Genomic DNA, 25286 nt, shown 5'->3' on the forward strand with positions numbered 1-25286 from the left:
AATCAGATACTGCCAACATTACTATTACCTGAAACTTAGAATAGTACAAGTAATTTACGATACTCTTTTATGATATAATAACTTTAACTAAGTAGGCATTAGGAAAATCTTCAACTAAAAAAAAACTCCAATAGCAAAAAAAATAAAAAGTGCAATTTTAAGATTGATACCTTGATGCAGTGTTCATCTGGTATATATTCCTTAACTTAAACTGACACAAAAAACAGTAGGTTAGGCTCTTCACACAATTGATCAAATATTTTACTGAACTTGTTCTGGAATAGAAAATACCAAAAAAGCATTGCATTTCATATCCCTTAATATAATCCACGCAACAAATTTTAACAGAAGTGCCTGTAAACCTATATTCAAGCATATATGGAAGGCCTTAACTTCATTGCATGAAGATATTATGGATTTTCTACCTATAACTGAAGGACTATAATTCATATGATTAATGTAATATAATTAATATGAAACAGTTATACTTGTGTGTTGATAATGTTCTTAACTAGTTCTTTAGATTTATTTAACATCCTTATGTAATTATGGTTTAGTTGAAGTGATACCATAAATCCCTAATGTTTTGGTAGGAAATAAGAAAAGGAATGAAATATTTTATAATGGAGGGTGTAAAAAAATATTTTATTCTTTTTATGACCCATTTGTGGGCATTATGTTTTTATGGTCTGCATCTGTCCGTCCATTAGTTCGTCTGTTGTCTGTCCGTTCATCCGTCTGTCCCACTTCAGGTGAAAGTTTTTGGTTGAGGTAGTTTTTGATGAACTTGAAATCCAATCAACTTGAAACTTTGTACACCTGTTCCCTATGATATGAACTGTAGTTGATTAAGTTAGAAAAAAATTTAAATTTATGTTTAAATAGTTGCATTTTGTATATATTGATTTATTATTGATGAAGTATTTAATGATGTTTGCTTCTTACCTTTTTAACTTTTCAATAAGTAAACCTTCTAACATTCTCCTAGGCACTGTATTATAAATTTTGTCATACAACTCCTATTTTCTCAATATTTTCAAACTTGCATTTTAAATACACTTTTTTTAGCTCACCTGGCCCAAAGGGCCAAGTGAGCTTTTCCCATCACTTTGCGTCCGTCGTCCGTCGTCGTTGTTAACTTTTACAAAAATCTTCTCCTCTGAAACTACTGGGCCAAATTAAACCAAACTTGGCCACAATCATCATTGGGGTATCTAGTTTAAAAAATGTGTCCGGTGACCCGGCCAACCAACCAAGATGGCCGCCATGGCTAAAAATAGAACATAGGGGTAAAATGCAGTTTTTGGCTTATAACTCAAAAACCAAAGCATTTAGAGCAAATCTGACAGGGGGTACAATTGTTAATCAGGTCAAGATCTATCTGCTCTCAAACTTTCAGATGAATCTGACAACCCGTTGTTGGGTTGCTGCCCCTGAATTGGTAATTTTAGGGAATTTTTGCTGTTATTGGTTTTAATCTTGAATATTATTATATATAGATTTAAACTGTAATCAGCAATAATGTTCAGCAAAGTAAGATTTACAAATAAGTCAACATGACCAAAATGGTCAGTTGACCACTTTAGGAGTTATTGCCCTTTATAGTCAATTTTTAACCATTTTTCGAAAATCTTAGTAATCTTTTACAAAAATCTTCTCCTCTGAAACTACTGGGCCAAATTAATCCAAACTTGGCCACAATCATCTTTGGGGTATCTAGTTTAAAAAATATGTCCGGTGACCCGGCCAACCAACCAAGATGGCCGCCATGGCTAAAAATAGAACATAGGGGTAAAATGCAGTTTTTGGCTTATAACTCAAAAACCAAAGCATTTAGAGCAAATCTGACAGGGATAAAATTGTTTATCAGGTCAAAATCTATCTGCCCTGAAATTTTCAGATGAATCGGACAACCAGTTGTTGGGTTGCTGCCCCTAATTTGGTAATTTTAAGGAAATTTTACTGTTTTGGGTTATTATCTTGAATATTATTATAGATAGAGATAAACTTTGAACAGCAATAATGTACAGCAAAATAAGATTAACAAATAAGTCAGCATGACTGAAATGGTCATTTGACCTCCTAAGGAGTTATTGTCCTTTATAGTCAATTTTTAACAATTTTTATAAAATTTGTAAATTTTTACTAACATTTTCCACTGAAACTACTGGGCCAAGTTCATTATAGATAGAGATAACTGTAAGCAGCAAGAATGTTCAGTAAAGTAAGACGTACAAACGCATCACCATCACCAAAACACAATTTGTCATGAATCCATCTACTTCCTTTGTTTAATATTCACATAGACCAAGGTGAGCGACACAGGCTCTTTAGAACCTCTAGTTAATGCATTTCTATGTTCTTATTATTTTTCACACAAGTTTGGTGTAAAAAAACATATCATACATAAAAAATAATTCCATTAATGAAATAGTTGTTAATATGAATTTCAGAAGGGAAAATCCATACAGTTTGATTCTACAGTTTGATTTAATGTACAGAAGTTTTTGATTACTATTGACAAGAAGGAAACAAAACTTTAAGGTTCAAGAAAACTTTAAACTACTGAGTATAAACAATGGTATAATTTAGAAAACATATTCTTATAATTTCAGTACTGATGAAAGTGCAACAGAAGCTGTACTGAAGGCTATGAAGACATATGCTAATTTATGTGGACAGCTCGAAATGACAACACCTAGAGATGCTTTTATCACTGCCTTATGTAAAGCCTCATTACCTCCTCATTATACACTGACAGTACTTAACTCACAGAGTATAGCTCAGTCTTCTCAAAAAGGTTGGTACACAATCATATGTCAAGTCTTACTACCTCCAAATTATACACTGACAGTACTAAACTCACAGAGTATAGCTCAGTTTTCTCAGAAAGGTTGGTACACATCATATGTAAAGTCTCCCTTCCTCCCCATTATACTCTGACTGTACTAAACTCACAGAGTATAGCTCAGTTTTCTCAGAAAGGTTGGTACACATCATATGTAAAGTCTCCCTACCTCCTCATTATACACTGACAGTACTAAACTCACAGAGTATAGCTCAGTCTTCTCAGAAAGGTTGGTACACAATCATATGTAAAGCCTCACTACCTCCTCATTATACACCTACAGTACTAAACTCACAGAGTATAGCTCAGTCTTCTCAAAAAGGTTAGTACACAATCATATGTAAAGCCTCAATACCTCCTCATTATACACCTACAGTACTAAACTCAAAGAGTATAGCTCAGTCTTCTTAGAAAGGTTGGTACACATCATATGTAAAGCCTCACTACCTCCTCAATATACACCTACAGTACTAAACTCACAGAGTATAGCTCAGTTTTCTCAGAAAGGTTGGTACACAATCATATGTAAAGTCTCCATACCTCCTCATTATACACTGACAGTACTAAACTCATAGAGTATAGCTCAGTCTTCTCAGAAAGGTTGGTACACAATCATATGTAAAGCCTCACTACCTCCTCATTATACACCTACAGTACTAAACTCAGAGTATAGCTCAGTCTTCTCAGAAAGGTTGGTACACATATGTAAAGCCTCACTACCTCCTCATTATACACCTACAGTACTAAACTCACAGAGTATAGCTCAGTTTTCTCAGAAAGGTTGGTACACAATCATATGTAAAGCCTCACTACCTCCTCATTAGACTCTGACTGTACTAAACTCACAGAGTATAGCTCAGTCTTCTCAGAAAGGTTGGTACACAATCATATGTAAAGCCTCACTCCCTCCTCATTATACACTTACAGTACTAAACTCACAGAGTATAGCTCAGTCTTCACAGAAAGGTTGGTACACAATCATATGTAAAGCCTCACTTCCTCCTCATTATACACTGACAGTACTATACTCACAGAGTATAGCTCAGTCTTCTCAGAAAGGTTGGTACACAATCATATGTAAAGCCTCACTACCTCCTCATTATACACCTACAGTACTAAACTCACAGAGTATAGCTCAGTTTTTTCAGAAAGGTTGGTACACAATCATATGTAAAGTCTCCCTACCTCTTCATTATACACTGACAGTATTAAACTCACAGAGTATAGCTCAGTCTTCTCAGAAAGGTTGGTACACAATCATATGTAAAGCCTCACTACCTCCTCATTATACTCTGACTGTACTAAACTCACAGAGCATAGCTCAGTCTTCTCAGAAAGGTTGGTACACAATCATATGTAAAGCCTCACTCCCTCCTCATTATACACTTACAGTACTAAACTCGCAGAGTATAGCTCAGTCTTCACAGAAAGGTTGGTACACAATCATATGTAAAGCCTCACTACCTCCTCATTATACACCTACAGTACTAAACTCACAGAGTATAGCTCGGTCTTCTCACAAAGGTTGGTACACAATCATATGTAAAGCCTCACTTCCTCCTCATTATACACTGACCATACTAAACTCACAGAGTATAGCTCAGTCTTCTCAGAAAGGTTGGTACACAATCATATGTAAAGCCTCACTACCTCCTCATTATACACCTACAGTACTAAACTCACAGAGTATAGCTCAGTCTTCTCAGAAAGGTTGGTACACATCATATGTAAAGCCTCACTCCCTCCTCATTATACACTTACAGTACTAAACTTACAGAGTATAGCTCAGTCTTCTCAGAAAGGTTGGTACACAATCATATGTAAAGCCTCACTACCTCGTCATTATACACTTACAGTACTAAACTCACAGAGTATAGCTCAGTCTTCACAGAAAGGTTGGTACACAATCATATGTAAAGCCTCACTACCTCCTCATTATACACCTACAGTACTAAACTCACAGAGTATAGCTCAGTCTTCTCAGAAAGGTTGGTACACAATCATATGTAAAGCCTCACTACCTCTTCATTATACACTGACAGTACTAAACTCACAGAGTATAGCTCAGTCTTCTCAGAAAGGTTGGTACACAATCAAATGTAAAGCCTCACTACCTCCTCATTATACACCTACAGTACTAAACTCACAGAGTATAGCTCAGTTTTCTCAGAAAGGTTGGTACACATATGTAAAGCCTCACTACCTCCTCATTATACACCTACAGTACTAAACTCACAGAGTATAGCTCAGTTTTCTCAGAAAGGTTGGTACACAATCATATGTAAAGCCTCACTACCTCCTCATTAGACTCTGACTGTACTAAACTCACAGAGTATAGCTCAGTCTTCTCAGAAAGGTTGGTACACAATCATATGTAAAGCCTCACTCCCTCCTCATTATACACTTACAGTACTAAACTCACAGAGTATAGCTCAGTCTTCACAGAAAGGTTGGTACACAATCATATGTAAAGCCTCACTTCCTCCTCATTATACACTGACAGTACTATACTCACAGAGTATAGCTCAGTCTTCTCAGAAAGGTTGGTACACAATCATATGTAAAGCCTCACTACCTCCTCATTATACACCTACAGTACTAAACTCACAGAGTATAGCTCAGTTTTTTCAGAAAGGTTGGTACACAATCATATGTAAAGTCTCCCTACCTCTTCATTATACACTGACAGTATTAAACTCACAGAGTATAGCTCAGTCTTCTCAGAAAGGTTGGTACACAATCATATGTAAAGCCTCACTACCTCCTCATTATACTCTGACTGTACTAAACTCACAGAGCATAGCTCAGTCTTCTCAGAAAGGTTGGTACACAATCATATGTAAAGCCTCACTACCTCCTCATTATACTCTGATTGTACTAAACTCACAGAGTATAGCTCAGTCTTCTCAGAAAGGTTGGTACACAATCATATGTAAAGCCTCACTCCCTCCTCATTATACACTTACAGTACTAAACTCGCAGAGTATAGCTCAGTCTTCACAGAAAGGTTGGTACACAATCATATGTAAAGCCTCACTACCTCCTCATTATACACCTACAGTACTAAACTCACAGAGTATAGCTCGGTCTTCTCACAAAGGTTGGTACACAATCATATGTAAAGCCTCACTTCCTCCTCATTATACACTGACCGTACTAAACTCACAGAGTATAGCTCAGTCTTCTCAGAAAGGTTGGTACACAATCATATGTAAAGCCTCACTACCTCCTCATTATACACCTACAGTACTAAACTCACAGAGTATAGCTCAGTCTTCTCAGAAAGGTTGGTACACATCATATGTAAAGCCTCACTCCCTCCTCATTATACACTTACAGTACTAAACTTACAGAGTATAGCTCAGTCTTCTCAGAAAGGTTGGTACACAATCATATGTAAAGCCTCACTACCTCGTCATTATACACTTACAGTACTAAACTCACAGAGTATAGCTCAGTCTTCACAGAAAGGTTGGTACACAATCATATGTAAAGCCTCACTACCTCCTCATTATACACCTACAGTACTAAACTCACAGAGTATAGCTCAGTCTTCTCAGAAAGGTTGGTACACAATCATATGTAAAGCCTCACTACCTCTTCATTATACACTGACAGTACTAAACTCACAGAGTATAGCTCAGTCTTCTCAGAAAGGTTGGTACACAATCAAATGTAAAGCCTCACTACCTCCTCATTATACACTGACAGTACTAAACTCACAGAGTATAGCTCAGTTTTCTCAGAAAGGTTGGTACACAATCATATGTAAAGTCTCCCTACCTCCTCATTATACACTGACAGTACTAAACTCACAGAGTATAGCTCAGTCTTCTCAGAAAGGTTGGTACACAATCATATGTAAAGCCTCACTACCTCCTCATTATACACTTACAGTACTAAACTCACAGAATATAGCTCAGTCTTCTCAGAAAGGTTGGTACACATCATATGTAAAGCCTCACTCCCTCCTCATTATACACTTACAGTACTAAACTCACAGAGTATAGCTCAGTCTTCTCAGAAAGGTTGGAACACATCATATGTAAAGCCTTACTACCTCCTCATTATACACTTACAGTACTAAACTCACAGAGTATAGCTCAGTCTTCTCAGAAAGGTTGGTACACACTCATATGTAAAGTCTCCCTACCTCCTCATTATACTCTGACTGTACTAAACTCACAGAGTATAGCTCAGTCTTCTCAGAAAGGTTGGTACACATCATATGTAAAGCCTAACTACCTCCTCATTATACACCTACAGTACTAAACTCACAGAGTATAGCTCAGTCTTCTCAGAAAGGTTGGTACACATCATATGTAAAGCCTAACTACCTCCTCATTATACACTGACAGTACTAAACTCACAGAGTATAGCTCAGTCTTCTCAGAAAGGTTGGTATACATTATATGTAAAGTCTCCCTACCTCCTCATTATACACTGACAGTACTAAACTCACAGAGTATAGCTCAGTTTTCTCAGAAAGGTTGGTACACAATCATATGTAAAGCCTCACTACCTCCTCATTATACACTTACAGTACTAAACTCACAGAGTATAGCTCAGTTTTCTCAGAAAGGTTGGTACACAATCATATGTAAAGTCTCCCTACCTCCTCATTATACTCTGACTGTACTAAACTCACAGAGTATAGCTCAGTCTTCTCAGAAAGGTTGGTACACATCATATGTAAAGCCTAACTACCTCCTCATTATACACCTACAGTACTAACCTCACAGAGTATAGCTCAGTCTTCTCAGAAAGGTTGGTACACAATCATATGTAAAGCCTAACTACCTCCTCATTATACACTGACAGTACTTAACTCACAGAGTATAGCTCAGTCTTCTCAGAAAGGTTGGTACACATTATATGTAAAGTCTCCCTACCTCCTCATTATACACTGACAGTACTAAACTCACAGAGTATAGCTCAGATTCTCAGAAAGGTTGGTACACATCATATGTAAAGCCTAACTACCTCCTCATTATACACCTACAGTACTAAACTCACAGAGTATAGCTCAGTTTTCTCAGAAAGGTTGGTACACAATCATATGTAAAGCCTCACTACCTCCTCATTATACACTTACAGTACTAAACTCACAGAGTATAGCTCAGTCTTCTCAGAAAGGTTGGTACACAATCATATGTAAAGTCTACCTACCTCCTCATTATACTCTGACTGTACTAAACTCACAGAGTATAGCTCAGTCTTCTCAGAAAGTTTGGTATACATCATATGTAAAGCCTAACTACCTCCTCATTATACACCTTCAGTACTAAACTCACAGAGTATAGCTCAGTCTTCTCAGAAAGGTTGGTACACATCATATGTAAAGCCTAATTACCTCCTCATTATACACTGACAGTACTAAACTCACAGAGTATAGCTCAGTCTTCTCAGAAAGGTTAGTACACATTATATGTAAAGTCTCCCTACCTCCTCATTATACACTGACAGTACTAAACTCACAGAGTATAGCTCAGATTCTCAGAAAGGTTGGTACACAATCATATGTAAAGCCTAACTACCTCCTCATTATACACCTACAGTACTAAACTCACAGAGTATAGCTCAGTTTTCTCAGAAAGGTTGGTACACAATCATATGTAAAGCCTCACTCCCTCCTCATTATACACTTACAGTACTAAACTCACAGAGTATAGCTCAGTTTTCTCAGAAAGGTTGGTACACAATCATATGTAAAGCCTCACTACCTCCTCATTATACACTTACAGTACTAAACTCACAGAGTATAGCTCAGTTTTCTCAGAAAGGTCGGTACACAATCATATGTAAAGTCTCCCTACCTCCCAATTATACTCTGACTGGACTAAGCTCCAAGAGCAGGGTTTCCGTTGGCGGTCGCCATTTTCGCAATTTGCGAAAATAATAATTGTGGCGATTAAAATTCGTCATTGGCGAAAGAATTTGTCGAAAGAAATATATAAAACGATTTATTTTCAACCATCTTGTTTGTTTACTTTTTTTCGGATTTCTCGGTCTTTACCTGGTCAGACAATACTCGGAATTCACCTTGAACTCGTTAAGATTTTGACAGAAAATCAATAATCAGCTGATTGCATTTTATGCCTATCGTCATCAAAGGACTAAATTGTAATGAGAAAATGATATGGTTGAATGACTTTGCGACGCACGTGTTTGAAGCAAAATTTTGACGACTCTTCTCCTTCTTTTAATGATAGTCCAGAAAAGAAAACTTGCCTATGAAGGATAATGTTCAAAAGCAAGAAAGGTCTCTAATTTAAAACTTTATCATTTAACTTTGATATCGATAATTGATTGGAGTGGGTACTTTCAAGTCGTTTCAGTGACACACATGTTTCAAGCATAGTTGTACTTACACATGTATTGGCGATGGTATAGAAAAGAAAACTGTCTTTATAAAGAAATTTATTCAAAAGGTTGGGAACAACCCCTCAAATAAAAATAACCCTTCAATGTTATGACTACACCTTACATGAGGGATCAATGTCAAGTGATAAAAAAACTTTTGTTTTATTGTAAAAAAACACTTCTTAGTACAAAAGGACACATGTTATTATTTTTTTTAAAAACTTTCCCAAAGAACTGTGACATTTTCATGTAACCAAGATTATATTCCAGGATTTATATCTTCTTTAATTTCAAAAATAAGTGGTCCCCTTCTTTTAAAGTTGTTCAAAATATAATCAATTTTCCCTATACAGTTCTTTTTTTTTATAAGGTAAATGTTTAGTATTTTTATTTATTACAATACAGACCGTAAGAATAGTTTTAGAAAGTAATCTTAGAAAGCAATGGGGCAAAGTAATCTTATTTAGGTTTGAGGGAGGGGAATTCAAAAGAAAAATATTTTTGTGTCATATGGCGAAAAAAATAATAAAGTGGCGAAAAATATATTGTTTTGGCGAAAGAGGTGGCGAAAAAAATAATTGACCCAGGGGAAACCCTGTCCAAGAGTATATATATAGTTTAGTCCTTTCAGTTAGGCAGATATGCACTGTCCTGCATAAAGCTTAACCATTTTAAAATGACAGTACTCTCAGTATAGTTTTGTCTTTTATGACATATTGATTTGCACTGACTCAACGTGTTGTGTCTACTGCCGCTTACTCATAGATGCTTGTACTCACTGAATGAAATCTTAGAAAATATATTATCAATGTTGATATTGTTTTGTAGGTCACATGAGATTTGCTAGTCAAGATTTACAGACGCAAGGATCAGAGGCTATAGAGAGGAGTCAGGTTGTAGCTGTTGGCTCTCCACTACCTACTGCATCCCTGCCCGTTGGTGCACATCAAGGACCAGTCATGGTAATGTTTAATACAGATAGATTCTCATTAAAAATTCTTACTGTTAAATTAAATTTAACAAAAACAATACAAGTTTTCCTGGCCCTTAGAACTATGTGAGCTATTGACATCACTATAACTGTTCACATTTTCCACCTCTATTATTTACTGATATTTTTTTTACCAATCATTGAAGAAACTTGACACAGTTGCAGAATTCTACCTTATGATGTGATTCAAGATACATAATTCTGGTCGAACATGTGAAAGGGGAGATAATCAAATTTTACTTACTTCAAAGTTGCAATTCATTTAGTTTAAGGTAGCACAATACAAAGATTTTTTTACTTCCAATCACTAACCTTTGAAATGCTGTAACTTTCTTATGGATGCATAGAAAATAATAAGAGGTATATATAGATAGATAAAAGATTAATCTTTTAAATGAATGCAATATTTTTATTATGCAATCATTATGTAATCAATTATTATGTAATTAGTGGCAAAATCTTGGTAAGTTCACTTGAATGAATTTAGCTCTATCATCTCTTTAACTATACAGAAAATTTTAACGAAATCTTAATCAACACATCATGGGATTCAAAAGGGTGTCTCAGATTGTCTCTATGGTATTCCATTCCCTCATAAATCTCTAATTAGTGTAAACATCCTAACCACATAAAAGAACATAATGTTTAATTAGGTGTAAAATTTGTTCTATATACATTCTATCTGAAATCTGAGACACCCTTTTGTAGATAATGGCCATAGGAACATCATATAATAAAATCAACCCTCTAGGGATACCTATGCAGAAGCTAATTTCATTTGAAAGTGGAAATTTGGTGAAAAATATTTTAGACACAGTTAACGTTATAATTGGTTACATAATTGTTGCATAATACTAACATTGCATTAATTTGAAAGAGTGATATGTTAGCTATCCAAAACTACCACTTTTATAAATTTTCAAGCATTATTAAGAAAGTTACAGCATTTTAAAACTTAAGAGTTGGAGTTATAAAATCTTTGTATTGTGCTACCTTAAGTCTATAGATTTTAAAAATAATTTGCCAAAATAATTTATGTGATGCTGTTTTAATAATTGAAATGAAAAGTTTGGGTCAGGGATTTTTTCAAGCTACGGATTGTGCAAATTTGTCAGATTTAGTCCAGATTATACATGGAAAACCCTATATTGATTGATATTGAGAAAACCAAATCTTAGCATTTTAAGAGAAAGCATGAGACGGTTGCTACAATTAACTGCTTTCAGAAAATAAAAAGATAATTTGGGTCACAGTGTTTTTGATACAAAACAAAATGGGTAAATTCTCAACAAATTCCTTTTTTTAGCTCACCTGGCTCGAAGGGCCAAGTGAACTTTTCTCGTCACTTGGCGTCCGTCGTCTTGGTCTGTCATCGTCATAAACTTTTTACATTTTGAACTTTTTCTAGAGAACCACTCAATGGAAAGAAACCAAACATGGCATGATTGTTCCTTATGAGATGCTGACCAAGTGTTGTTACTTTGTAGCCGATCCATCATCAAAGATGGACGCCAGTGGGGGACTTAGTCTAACATGGGACCCTATGGGAAATACATACAAATTTCTTCTTTTAGAGAACAACTGAATGGATTGAAACCAAACATAGCATGAATGCTCCTTATGAGATGCTGACCAAGTGTTGTTTCTTTGTAGTCGATCAATCATCCAAGATGGCCGCCAGGGGGGACTTAGTTTAACATGGGACCCTATGGGAAATACATACAAATGTCTTCTGTTAGAGAACCACTGAATGGATTGTAACCAAACATAGCATGAATGCTCCTTATGAGATTCTGACCAAGTGTTGTTACTTTGTAGCCGATCCATCATCTAAGATGGCCGCCAGGGTGGACTTAGTTTAAGATGGGACCCTATAGGAAATACATACAAATGTCTTCTTTTAGAGAACCACGGAATAGAATGAAACCAAACATAGCATGAATGTTCCTTATGATATGCTGACCAAGTGTTGTTACTTTGTCGCTGATCCATCATCAAAGATGACCGCAAGCGGGTGGACTCTGTTAAACACAGTACCCTATTGGAAATACATACACATGTCTTCTTTTAGAAAAGCACTAAATGGAATGAAATCAAACATGGCATGAATGTTCCTTATGAGGTGCTGACCAAGTGTTGTTACTTTGTACCCGATCCATTATCCAAGATGGCCGCCAGACGGGGGCTTAGTTTAACATGGTACCCTATAGGAAATACATACAAATGTCTTCTTTAAGAGAACTGCTGAATGAAATGAAAGCTAACATAACAATATTAAACCAAATTTGGCCTATAACATCATTATAAGTATCTGTTACAATTTTTTACATTTTTTAATATTTTTTCAAAATCCCAAATAGAATCAGGTGAGCGACACAGGCTCTTGAGAGCCTTTAGTTATAGTTACATTTGCTGAATTGTCTCCCCTTATATTGTAAAGTTGAAAATATTGAATCAAGCAAAAGATATTCTGTAGTTGTAAAAAAAAGTTAAAAATATGATAAAATACAGAATTTTCTTCGATTAGATGAAATGTATTACTGATTAATTACATTCATCTCTCAACAATTGGCCCATATCATTTATAAAGATCTAGACCAATTGTTTCTGGCTATTTTGAAATCAAAGATGGCGGAAGACACCTTATTAATTTTTGATAAACATATTTTATTTACCTTTCATTAACACAAATTGGATAAGACACATGTCAAACCGACTTACGTAGTCTTATTAACATTGCAATATGTTTTATGTCTCATAAGCATTGCTCCTCCTTGATGGCTTATCAAAAATGAATATACCAGAAAAGGAACATAAATGAACTTAACCTCAATCCACATGATAGAGGGGAGATAATCAAAATTGCAGAGCAGATCAGTTATGGATAAGGTGGATTCATTTCATCAAAGCTTATTATTTTTTAACAGTTAACAGCTAAAAATATCCAGTGTATGAGGTCACTGCTATCAGTGGCACACTGCCATGGTGGCATACTAGGTACAGCGTGGCATTTAGTACTCACCACACTACAGGTATGTTAAAAACAGCAAATGTAAAATATTAGAGCAGTAATATGAACATTCTATTGTTGTATTTTGTAAGAGCATTGGCGATGTCATTATTTATCTAAATATGACTTAACTTTCATAGAACTCAGCCATGGTTATTATTAACGTTTAACCATATAAAGAAAAATAAAAAGAAAGTATCACAGTTTATTGAAATGTCATTAAATCTAATTCTTCATGATTTGTAATTGTTGCCATCATCTCTTCAATCTTACAATTGGATTACCTTGTTTTTTGTTCTTTTTCACAAGAAGTTTGAATGTATGTGTCCTGATTTCATTTTCCTGATGGTAAAATAGATTCTAAAATGGAATTCTAAATCTTTTTTTGTATGCTCATATAGAAGAAGATGCCAAGTACAACATATTCACAATGATTTATTTCTCTTTTTTGTTGTTGTACTAACGAAAGTCATGTAAAAAAATTAGAAATTGTAAAGTTAATGCCAATTGCCAATGTGTATAATTCTGATATTCTGTCAAATGATTTTTAACACCATTATGGCACTCTTTTCTAGTTTGATCAGAGTTACTTTTTATGAAATGGTTTTAGCAATACATGTAAATTTTAATTGCTTGATTACCATATATATATATATATGCATTTTCTAGATAAATTTAAAGAGTAATTTAGATAATAATTGCTTTACAAAAACATAGCACCCTACTCTCAGCAGTAAGGAGACATAGTTAAATATAGGAAGACAAACTTTCGTTATTCTCTTAGTTTGTTGAACCCTTAGACTCTTGCAGAACAGGTTTTGTGTATTAAAAAGGCATCCATTAACATTTTTATTAAGACAAATGCTAGTTTCATTGATTATTTTTCTCTTTTTAAGCATTTAGTATGGATATTAGGATTGAAACCATCTTCTGGTGGGACCCTGAAATCAAGTCAGAACACGACAGAAAGTAGCAATGCAGTGATAACAACTGCTGTCATGGCTGACCTTCCTGTACTGTCGGCCATGTTGTCTAGACTCTTTGAAAGCTCACAGTAAGTTATGAATGTTATGTTATGTTAAAATAATTTTCTCAATACTTGGTATAAAAAAGGACATTAGTAGGCTTTGATGAGACTGCAATCTGACGTGAAAACAATTGTGTAGAGGTGTCCCAAGATCTGCTGCTGACAACACATATTTGCCTCTCTTTGGTCTGACTGCTTTGAAAGAAAATTTAAAAAATGTCATGATTGAAAATATTGTATCAAATTGCAAATACTTTGACTTTTAGTTGTGAAACTCACAGTCGAAGTGATAAGATATTTCTTGAATATCACTGTTTGAGAAAAAAATGCTTGCTTTGCATTGCATTTCAGATAACTGAATTTTGCTTTTTTCTTTGAAAACTTATTTATATTTTTTATGCAAATTCCATCAAATCAAAGAAGAGATACATCATACATATTTTTTTTACACAATTAGCCAATGTATCTAGGTGTCATCAAAACAGTAACTTGGAGGTTCCTTTTGATTATTATACAATATAGATTCATGTTTTTCTTACTCTGAAAGCATGCAAAGAAAGTTTGGTGCAAGCTTTTATCACGTAAATTGATTTATATGATAGAATTTATAAACTATAATGGGTTTTGTTCTGGTCTGAAATCCCCCCAAATACCATTTTGAAACAGAAATCCTTTAAAAAAGGGCCCTATGACTAGTGTAAAACCATTCAAACAGGAGAACCAACAGGCTAATCTATATAAAAAACAAGGAAGCGAAAAACACTTATGAACCCCATCAACAAACAATCACTTCTGATCATTAGGTTTTTAACCAGATTTTTGTGACAAAAATTGGTTTTTGATTTGAGGATGTAGGGCGGGTGGTCGGTCCTTGGGCAGGGTGGGTGGCCGGGCAGGCGGGCGGCAGCCAAATGTTGTCCGTGCATTTACTCATGAACCATTCAACCAAAGCTTTTCAAATTTTAATATGTTGTTACTGATGACAAAATTGAGGTCAAGTTTAATAATGGCGATTTTCACTTTTTCTGTTCAGGAGTTATGGTTCTTGAAAGATGGAAAAATTGTGTTTCCAGTGATGTTGTTGCATTTACTCATGAACCACTCAACCAAAGCTTTTCAAATTTTAATATGTTGTTACTGATGACAAAATGGAGGTCAAATTTGATATTGATGATTTTCACTTTCACCGTTCATCAGTCCTTGTGATATTGGAAAATGCCAGGACTAAAAAAAATGTTTATAAATCCGGTTTGCTGTTGCTCTGACAGCCTCTTGTTAGTAGTTACCAACCTTCACCCTTACTTGAAACAATAGTGTAACATCACAACATAGAAAGCCTATTTAAAAAATGATGTATTTGGGGACTGTTGTATTTGTAGATACTTAGATGATGTAGCACTCCACCACCTGATAGATGCTCTGTGTAAATTGTCAGCGGAGTCCATGGAGTTGGCCTTCTCTAACAGAGTAAGTATTCATGTTATTACTTAGTGTTGTGTTGTAATGGTCATGGTGTTAAAACATTAGTGTTTTCTTAAAATAGATTTTCAATAGTTATTTTGTGTTATAGTTAGATTTAACATTAAATTGTATACTTAAAATAGTGATGAAAATGTATTATTTTCCCAGAAGAACTTGCTATGGGCTGGGATTTTATTTTTTAGTATATCCTCTTATATTACAGTGATTTATTTACAGCTGAGTACATGAATTGTTTTGATTACTTTCAGTTTGTTTAAAGGTATTGGATTTTTTTGTTATAAGAAAAGTTAATGTTGTTTATTGACTTAGTCTTCATTTATTAACCAATCACCATATGTGAGATTGGTAACGAGAAATAGGAAGTTATTTAGGTGCTTCATTTTCTAAACTACAGCTTCAAAAAGTTAAATATTAAGGAAATCTTTAAAAAATGAAACATAAAGGTTTATAATGATCTTCACATGAAAATCAGGATGAGTACAAATATTGTATTTGTATTGCCAAATGGAAGCTAAGGTACAAAAAAAGCCATGACAAGAGGGCTGCCCAGTATACTATATCCCTAATACTGACATCTTAAAAAATTTTTGAAAATGATTATGTTCCACAAAAAATTGATAAAACTAACAATTTCAGTTATCTTGTTTCAAAAAATAGAAATATGCCAGGACCAACGAATGCATGTATGAATAATATATTCCAATAGAAAGAGGGAATAAGTGTTTTTACTATTTAATTTCAGCCATTTGTCATGTAAAGAATTCAATCCCTGTAAGAAATTAAATTGTATTTTAGAATTACAAAAAACATAAATATGTTGGTGTTAATGGGGTAAAAGAGTAATAATTAAAGCGTGCATTTTCTCGTTAATTAACTTGTACCATAAATATTGATTAACCTTATGACAATTATTCCTTCTGACACTGACAGTGGTAAGGTCTAATTGGCGTTTATTGTAATTGTATATGTCAGAAGTTATGATCTCACAAAATATCTTACCGCTATCTGTCATAACATCATCGGGAAGAAATTACAAAGAAATGTTATTTAAAAGTCCACTTATTTTACAGTACAAATAGTTAAATATATAGTTGAATTTTTTTTTGCAGAAATTATGTGATTTGGTTATAATAAACCAAAAATAAGTAATTGATGTAAATTTAAATTTGAATTATGAAGAATTTTGGTTTATTGGTTAGTCTCTTGTTTATTTCTTTTCTAAATTGGTTTGATTGAGTAAAAATTCTCAAGTTTTTCATGTATTTTTAAATTATAATACTTTTTATCTTTTTCTGTTCAGGGATTTTACTTTGCCTGGGATATAGTAGGTTTAATGCTAATAAGATAAACATTCCTCAAAACAATTTTATAAAAGGAATACAGATAAAAAATATGTTATTTAGTGCCCTTATGGGTATTGATCTGCTGTTCAGCATAGACATTTTTTTCAAAGATTTTTAGATGTTTGGCTTTGATGTTTGAATGTAATTTTTCTTAAATCTTCTTTATACCCTTTTTATAAATGGAAATTGTAACAATTGTTTGAGGAATATATCTTTCTTTACATGTGCATATTCTATTAAGTGTAATTGGTTGTAAAATTTCACAATTTTATTTGTTTTGAAAGAATTTTACTATTCTATTACATGTGTATTTGCAATTAAACATTGTTGTGAAACTGCCTTTTTCTCATGTCTTTTTTCAGTTAATCTTTTTTTATATCTTAATTGATATTTTCTTAAATAATTTACTATGGCTTAACTTTGATTACTGGACAAAAATTTCAAATCAGGCATTTCAGTCTTAAATTGTTGATAGATAACAAATGACTTTAGCTCAGTCAATAGCTTGCCTCCTTCTGTTATCTGAAATTCACCAAGTTAAGCCATATCATTATATTTTCCAGCTTCACCCAATATTATATTAATTACAACCAAATTGCACTATTGTAGCTGTGAATGTGAATTCTATTTATAATCTAAATATACTGTGAAACTATTGTTGGATTTATCTTCGCTTAATGAGTTTAATTTGAACCATTTGAAAATTAGCTTCAGAGCTTGTTAAAATAGCTAAAATAGATGCGGCAGAGAAACATCCTCCTGTTTGAAAGACAATTCAAAATTTGTTTATCATTATTTTACGTATGATGTCGTTGATGTTTACTTTGACAATGGCACATGTGCCTTAGTTTATGACAATAATTTTGTATCTCAAGTAGCATGATGTGAAAAATTATCACAAAAAAAAAAAAGGAAAGGAAAAATACAAAAATTAGCAATATAATTGGGAGTTATTGTGACGTATTTAAGGAATGTATAAATAAAATTTATTTTATTGGATGACAAAATAAGTATCAACCAATCAGTGCTTTCAAATTGTGCTCTTTGGTCTAAGAACCTATAACTAATTTCATCACAGACTGGTATAATGAACCCATCTGTCTAATGGAGGGGCTAATTTAAATAAGTAAAATAAAAATGACTTATATTGTTGAAAACAGGGTCAACATGTGCTAGCATTACTACAAGAAGCTACAGTTGTAAATTAGATATTGTCTCTAAATCAGAAGCAACACTCAATAAGTTTCATGAATTCTTGTCATAAAATTTAAAATGAATCAGTAGTAAGAAGAAAATAAGTAATTAGAATTTAGAGATCATCTGATGAAAAGTAGGTCAATCATTGGTCTTTTATCTTCTTTAAACCAAGCCATTTAAGAATGAGTTATGCAGACTTATATTAACTCCAACTTTAGCTGAAAGATGAATGCACTGTGCTGTGTTTAAGAGTAGGACTGAAAAATTAACACGAGTGATATAAACTCCAGATATGTAAAAAGATGTCTGAATTTGTTAATTTCTGAACCATGCAAAAAAAAATATATCTCATAAGTAATAATAATTTCACAGTACTTATACATTGTATATATATGCTATGCTAGTTGAAACTCATTTTGTCTTAGTGTTGTCCCACACAAATATAGACAAACAGAGTTATATATTATTTCAGGTACAGAAAACCTATGTTTATAATTGTATCGCTGAAACTGGTTACATAGAGAATTAGTATGGCTTTGCTCTAATTGTATTCTATAATTATTCAGAGATCTGGTGACAGTGAATGTTAAATTGGTTTAGGGATTTTTAAAGGAAAATCAATATGTTAATATATGAATTTGAAGAAAGACATGTTATTTTACATGATAGCAAAATATACAGAACACATTTTTAGCTCACCTGGCCCAAAGGACCAAGTGAGCTTTTCTCATCACTTGGTGTCCGTCGTCATTAACTTTTACAAAAATCTTCTCCTCTGAAACTGCTGGGCCAAATTGAACCAAACTTGGCCACAATCATTATTGGGGTATGTAGTTTAAAAAATGTGTCCAGTGACCGGCCAACCAACCAAGATGGCTGCAACATAGGGATAAAATGCAGTTTTTGGCTTATATCTCAAAAACCAAAGCATTTAGAGCTAATCTGACACGGGGTAAAATTGTTTATCAGGTCAAAATCTATCTGCCCTGAAATTTTTAGATCAATAGGACAACCCATTGTGATGTTGCTACCCCTGAATTGGTAATTTTAAGGAAAGTTTGCCGTTTTTGGTTATTATTTTGAATATTATTATAAATAGAGATAAACTGTAAACAGCAATAATGTACAGCAAAGTAAGACCTAAAAATATCGGTAAGTCAACATGACCAAAATGGTCAATTGACCCCCTAAGGAGTAATTGCCCTTTATAGTCAATTTTTAACAATTTTCATAAAATTTGTAAATTTTTACTAACATTTTCCACTGTTACTACTGGGCCAAGTTCATTATAGATAGAGATAATTGTAAGCAGCAAGAATGTTCAGTAAAGTAAGATCTACAAACACATCACCATCACCAAAACACAATTTTGTCATGAATCCATCTGTGTCCTTTGTTTAATATTCACAAAGACCAAGGTGAGTGACACAGGCTCTTTAGAGCCTCTAGTTAGAGATATGTATTATATTTATAAGAAAGGGATTGTTGTTTTTTTCAGCCATATTATCACTTTAAATTCAGAGCCAGTCACCTATGGCTGTCTACTGCCCAAATAAATTTTTTGTCTCTGGGTTAACAGTTTGAAAGTTATAAATCCAAGACCTTTAGGTACTATACAGTCAGGAATAATTGTACAATTTAAAACAGTTGGCACAGGAAATATTGATGTCATTAGAATATCTATGTATAGCAGTTGAACTAGTGTGAATTGCTTTGCTTAAATGTCTCACAGAATGACTATTTTCAAGGACAACTGGGTTAGTACGTTAGGAGAAAGCAGTTTTATAGAACAGATACATTAATACAGTTGTTATTGATGGTACAGTTTTAGACTAATATAAATTAATTTACCAACCTTCAGAATGATTTCTTTAAATTGCTGACAATTTAATGATAAAAGTGCACTGTTTAACTTTTATACACTTTTGTTAGATACTCTTTAAAACAAAGCAATCCTTAAAATGCATTATTTTTTAATGGAAATTGATAATACACATGTTCTAAAGTTTTACAATTTATTCCAATAATGTGTCCCATAACTCAGTCAAAATTAACTTAATGTTTGATATTGCGTTAAAATTTAAAGTTACATAATACTTTCAAAAACAAGTCTTTTTCATTTCTAAAATGTCAAATTTTAAAAGCTATCTAGTTATTGGTTTTAAATCTAAATTTCTGGTAATGCATCTATTTGTATGAGAACATGATAATATTCTATCTTATAAATTTGTTCATGGTACTTAAAGTGTAAAAGGTTGTAGTTTTCACATTGATGTGAATGACAATGAACATTATCTAATGAAAATAAACTCATCATAGATACCAGGACTAAATTTTGTATATACGTCAGACGCGTATATAAAAAAAAAATTGTATTTCATTTGAAAAGATATAATAAAATTAATATTTTCAGTTTGTCTGAACTTATGGCTAAAAAATAATAGATGTAAGAAGATGTTCCACATTGTATTGTGACAAACTCTCCTATCTTGTGAAATCTGGTACCCATTTTAAATCACTAGTGCAAACATTTTGATAAATGGTAAACAACGGGAAAAAACTAATCTATTTATTTTGTTTATATATTGCATCAATACATTCTAACTATTAATATGAAATAAAAAAAAAAAGATTTTGTAAGTTTCAAACAACTAAGATCACAAACAACATTGCACATTTTAATTAAGTAGGGCTTCTACTCTTCATTTGAAATGGGCTAAATCATTTGCATTCATATGGCTTAGAATGTACAAAATCAACATTCAATTCTTAATTAAAGTCTAGAATACTAAAATATTTCTTGACATTTAATTTAACAAAACATTGAAAACTGAATTGTTAGCAGATATTTTGGTTATAATAAGTATAAAGAGTTCGTAAATAAACAAATAAAATTTGAATTGTAGAATATTGACCCATTCTTAATTACATCTCCTAATTTTTGTTATATAATCAGGAAGCCATCATATGGTATTCTTGTGTGACAGTTCCAACAGGATTGCCCATTTTAAGTAGAACCACTTTATTAACTAAAGTTCTATGTTTGTATATGTTGTTTATAACCGAGAAGAATGAGGTATGAAAACAACATTACGATTTCATTACTAAAGTAATTATTGGCGAGGAAATGGAATCGTACAAGTGGTTGAACAAGTTGACACATCAGACGGAGTGCTATTGTCTGTAACACTTGAAATCTTATGTTGTAGTGTTGTAGATATATAGAACTATTCGACTGTGCACAAGAACTTTCCCTGTGTAGATAAATTCTGTCTGTTTTATAGAATCAGGACACGATGATCTTGCTTCTGCAACATTTACAAGTCACTGTCATTAAATGGACATAGTTGCATTTACAAAAATAGTAATTATAAATATATTATCGGTTGCATTTACAAAAATAGTAATTATAAATATATTATCGGTTGCATTTACAAAAATAGTAATTATAAATATATTATCGGTTGCATTTACAAAAATAGTAATTATAAATATATTATCGGTTGCATTTACAAAAATAGTAATTATAAATATATTATCGGTTGCATTTACAAAAATAGTAATTATAAATATATTATCGATAGGTATCAAACTTAGACTGATGTTAAATTTTCCTCAAGGTTCTATTTTTCACAAGATACTAATGTGCTGTCTGTCACATTTGAAATAATTTAATTAAAATACTGTGATGTGGAAAATTTTGTGTAGGGGTAATTCGGAGCTTATTATACAAGTTTGAATGCGAAATGATAAACTGTCCTACATGTAAGAATACAAGTCAAATTAGCAAATAGTATGAAACAAAACTATGCCTTAATTATATTTCACTCTATAACACTCAAACTCTTCAAAATAGCTTTGTTGCAACTGAAAATGTACATGAAATTACCAAAGTCCTTAGCAACTAAACCTTTTTCAATTTTAGGTCCTGTATGGTTAGTTGTTTTGGTTCTAATACATTCTTTACTTTTAAATAATTGGTTTTGAGATTCTTCATGACAGTAAATCAAAAATGCACACTGGATGTATGCAATTTTCTTTACTAAGTTCTGTTTTTTTGTCAATTTAACATTAAGAATGTGCATTATGTCATTTGGACAATTCTTGATGTTGACATTGTACACAGTTTTGGGTTTAAGTAATTTTTTATTGCAAACTTGGTTTAGACACCAAGTAGACAAATTAATGATGCTAACCTGACCACAGAGTGTTTTCATTTACACTGTCATAAAATATCTGTTTTGTATGGTTGGATCTGTTGGTATTAAAGACTAAGTAGAGAAACCATGGGAAGAATAAAGGGACAGACTGATTCAAAATCAATTACACTCAATTCAAGCAAACAGTGTGAAGGAAAATATTTCTGACAAGTAGAACATAATTGTAGTTACATCTGACATAGTTGATGTGTAAGGTTTTTAACAATTCATGGTGGAGGCCTTGAGGTAGAGATCATCAAGTTGTCTGGACAAGGCTATAACAGCTTCCTTGCTCTCTTGGGGCAGTTTAGACAATTGAAGGAAGAGAATTGAGTTGTATAGCCACCCTGAATTATTTCTTTGTTCCTGATGTTTGCTATTAGATTGATTAGACTTTTTTGTCATGAAATTAGAAAGCCATAGCTGGACATTTCCCTGCCAATTAAGTGACCAAGGATAGACAAGATTTTCACATTTAACCTCAAGCAAAAAGTTCATCTAACATTATGTAAAGTGACCAATTAAGGGTTAAGTTAAGTCTATTGTCGAGTCTGCAAGCTCGACATAGGGATAGTGATCCGGCGGCGGCGGCGTTAGCTCACTTCTTAAAAGCTTTATATTTTAGAAGGTGGAAGACCTGGATGCTTCATACTTTGTATATAGATGCTTCATGGTACGAAGTTTCCGTCAGTCACATGTCCAATGTCCTTGACCTCATTTTCATGGTTCAGTGACCACTTGAAAAAAAAGTTCAAATTTTTTGTAATGTTGAATTCTCTCTTATTATAAGTAATAGGATAACTATATTTGATATGTGCGTACCTTGCAAGGTCCTCATGTCTGTCAGACAGTTTTCACTTGACCTTGACCTCATTTCATGGATCAGTGAACAAGGTTAAGTTTTGGTGGTCAAGTCCATATTTAAGATACTATAAGCAGTAGGGCTAGTATATTCGGTGTATGGAAGGACTGTAAGGTGTACATGTCCAACTGGCAGATGTCATCTGACCTTGACCTCATTTTCATGGTTCAGTGGTTATAGTTAAATTTTTGTGTTTTGGTCTGTTTTTCTCATACTATATGCAATAGGTCTACTATATTTGTTGTATGGAATGATTGTAAGGTGTACATGTCTAGCGGATAGATGTCATGTGATCTTGACCTCATTTTCATGGTTCAGTGGTCAAAGTTAAGTTTTTGAGTTTTGGTCTTTTTATCTAATACTATATGCCATAGGTCAACTATATTTGGTATATGGAAATATTTTACGTCAGTCATGCAGGTTTAATTTGACCGTGACCTCATTTTCACGGTTCATTGCACAGTGTTAAGTTTTTGCGTTTTGGTCTATTTTTCTTAAACTATAAGTAATGGGTCAACTATATAATATGTTGTATAGAAGCATTGTTGGCTGTACATATCTGCCTGGCATGGTTCATCTGACCTTGACCTCATTTTCAAGGTTCATTGGTCTTTGTTTAGTTATCTTGGTTAATGTTAAGTTTATGTGACAGTTGTAATTAAGCTTAGCTTTATACTTAGGACTATCAACATAATATCAATGATTAGTTTAGAAGGCGAGACATTTCAGCGTGTGCACTCTTGTTTAGGAGAAAAGTCTATCTCATAAATCTAGAATGTTTGAATGCTCATTTTACATTTAAAAATGTCTTCCTACAATTTTCAAATATATTTTTTTAATGTTTTTTTATGTAATACAATGTATATAAATGACTTTTTTTTCCATTCATATTTGATAAGCTCATCTAATATCTGAATTTTTGAGTATATATAAGATAGGATTTCCTTGCCATAACTAGGATGTTTGTCTTCATAAATTTTGGATTAATAAGGTTTTAAGACAACCGCAGCATACTTCCGTATCCATTCTGATTAAACTCTTCCAACTTGTACCGCTTGAAGGTGTAGGCTCATTTGATTTATTTATATATATACTTATGTATATAAAATAGGTTTAATGTGAGAAACCTTTTGTTACAAATGGAAGTTGGTCAGGAAAAAAGACCAGATAGTTTGATAGATATCAGGAAACACAGAATTAATTGGCAAAAACTGTTCTATCAATTTCCTGTGAAATTTTCAAATTTTTACTGATATACATTTTATATACCAGTGGGAAGCAATTTGTTCGGTTTTTGTTTTCATTTTTATCTCATAGAATTAATAAGATTGCCTTTTAGTATACAAACTCAACAAACTTATGATGTCATTTTGAATTATATAACAAAATAATATTGATATGTCTGCATCAGAGTGCATCCAATGAGGTACAACATCATGTATCTTTTATAGTGAGATACTGAAGTGACTCATATAATATGAGGCCTGTAATATTAACCTTAAAGAAGAATTAAGGAACCAATAAGGACCTAGTAGACTTCACTGATTTTTTTATGATGTAAGATTTTTGTGAATATTTGTATGAAACTTAGGATAACAAGCTTGAACAGTAGGGTGATCGGCGATAATGTAATAGTTACTATTTTTAAATGTCAGTGAAAGGCTTATTTAAACTTTGTAAGTGTAAACTGATGTAAGTTTAGAAAGTTATTGCATGCCCTTTCTTTGAGATGACATATTTTAAGCTTTTCATGCGACAGCAAAAATTGCAGTTGTATTTGGTACGTATCACGTTGTCGTCATCATCGTAGTCGTCGTTGTTGGAAGACAGATGGTTTCCGGACAATAACTTTAGATTAAGTAAATAGAAATCCTTGAAATTTAAACACAAGGTTTATAACCACAAAAGGAAGGTCAGGACTGATTTTGGGGACTATGATCATAACAGATAAAGAATAAGGGACA

The 25286-nt window shown here is 33.1% G+C and overlaps 1 protein-coding gene across 9 annotated transcripts in view; it reads left to right on the plus strand.

Moving 5' to 3' along the window:
* Window positions 1-25286, plus strand: part of LOC143076721 (protein MON2 homolog) — a 293055-nt gene that overhangs the window by 16586 nt on the left and 251183 nt on the right. For 6 of the 9 annotated variants that reach the window (XR_012978768.1, XM_076252581.1, XM_076252612.1 and 3 more), the window contains exons 14-19: window positions 2616-2800; window positions 10040-10173; window positions 13130-13234; window positions 14109-14266; window positions 15619-15706; window positions 17022-17045. Coding sequence is in view for 8 of the 9 variants with exons in the window: in XM_076252581.1 (XP_076108696.1) it covers window positions 2616-2800; window positions 10040-10173; window positions 13130-13234; window positions 14109-14266; window positions 15619-15706; window positions 17022-17045 (694 nt within the window). In the remaining variant the exon portion in view is untranslated. The remainder of the gene's footprint in view (window positions 1-2615; window positions 2801-10039; window positions 10174-13129; window positions 13235-14108; window positions 14267-15618; window positions 15707-17021; window positions 17046-25286) is intronic. The other 3 variants (XM_076252603.1, XM_076252619.1, XM_076252634.1) reach the window with 1 other exon arrangement.

The sequence above is a fragment of the Mytilus galloprovincialis genome, chromosome 1 (genome assembly GCF_965363235.1).
Source record: "Mytilus galloprovincialis chromosome 1, xbMytGall1.hap1.1, whole genome shotgun sequence".
In the NCBI taxonomy this organism is placed as follows: Eukaryota; Metazoa; Mollusca; class Bivalvia; order Mytilida; family Mytilidae; genus Mytilus; species Mytilus galloprovincialis.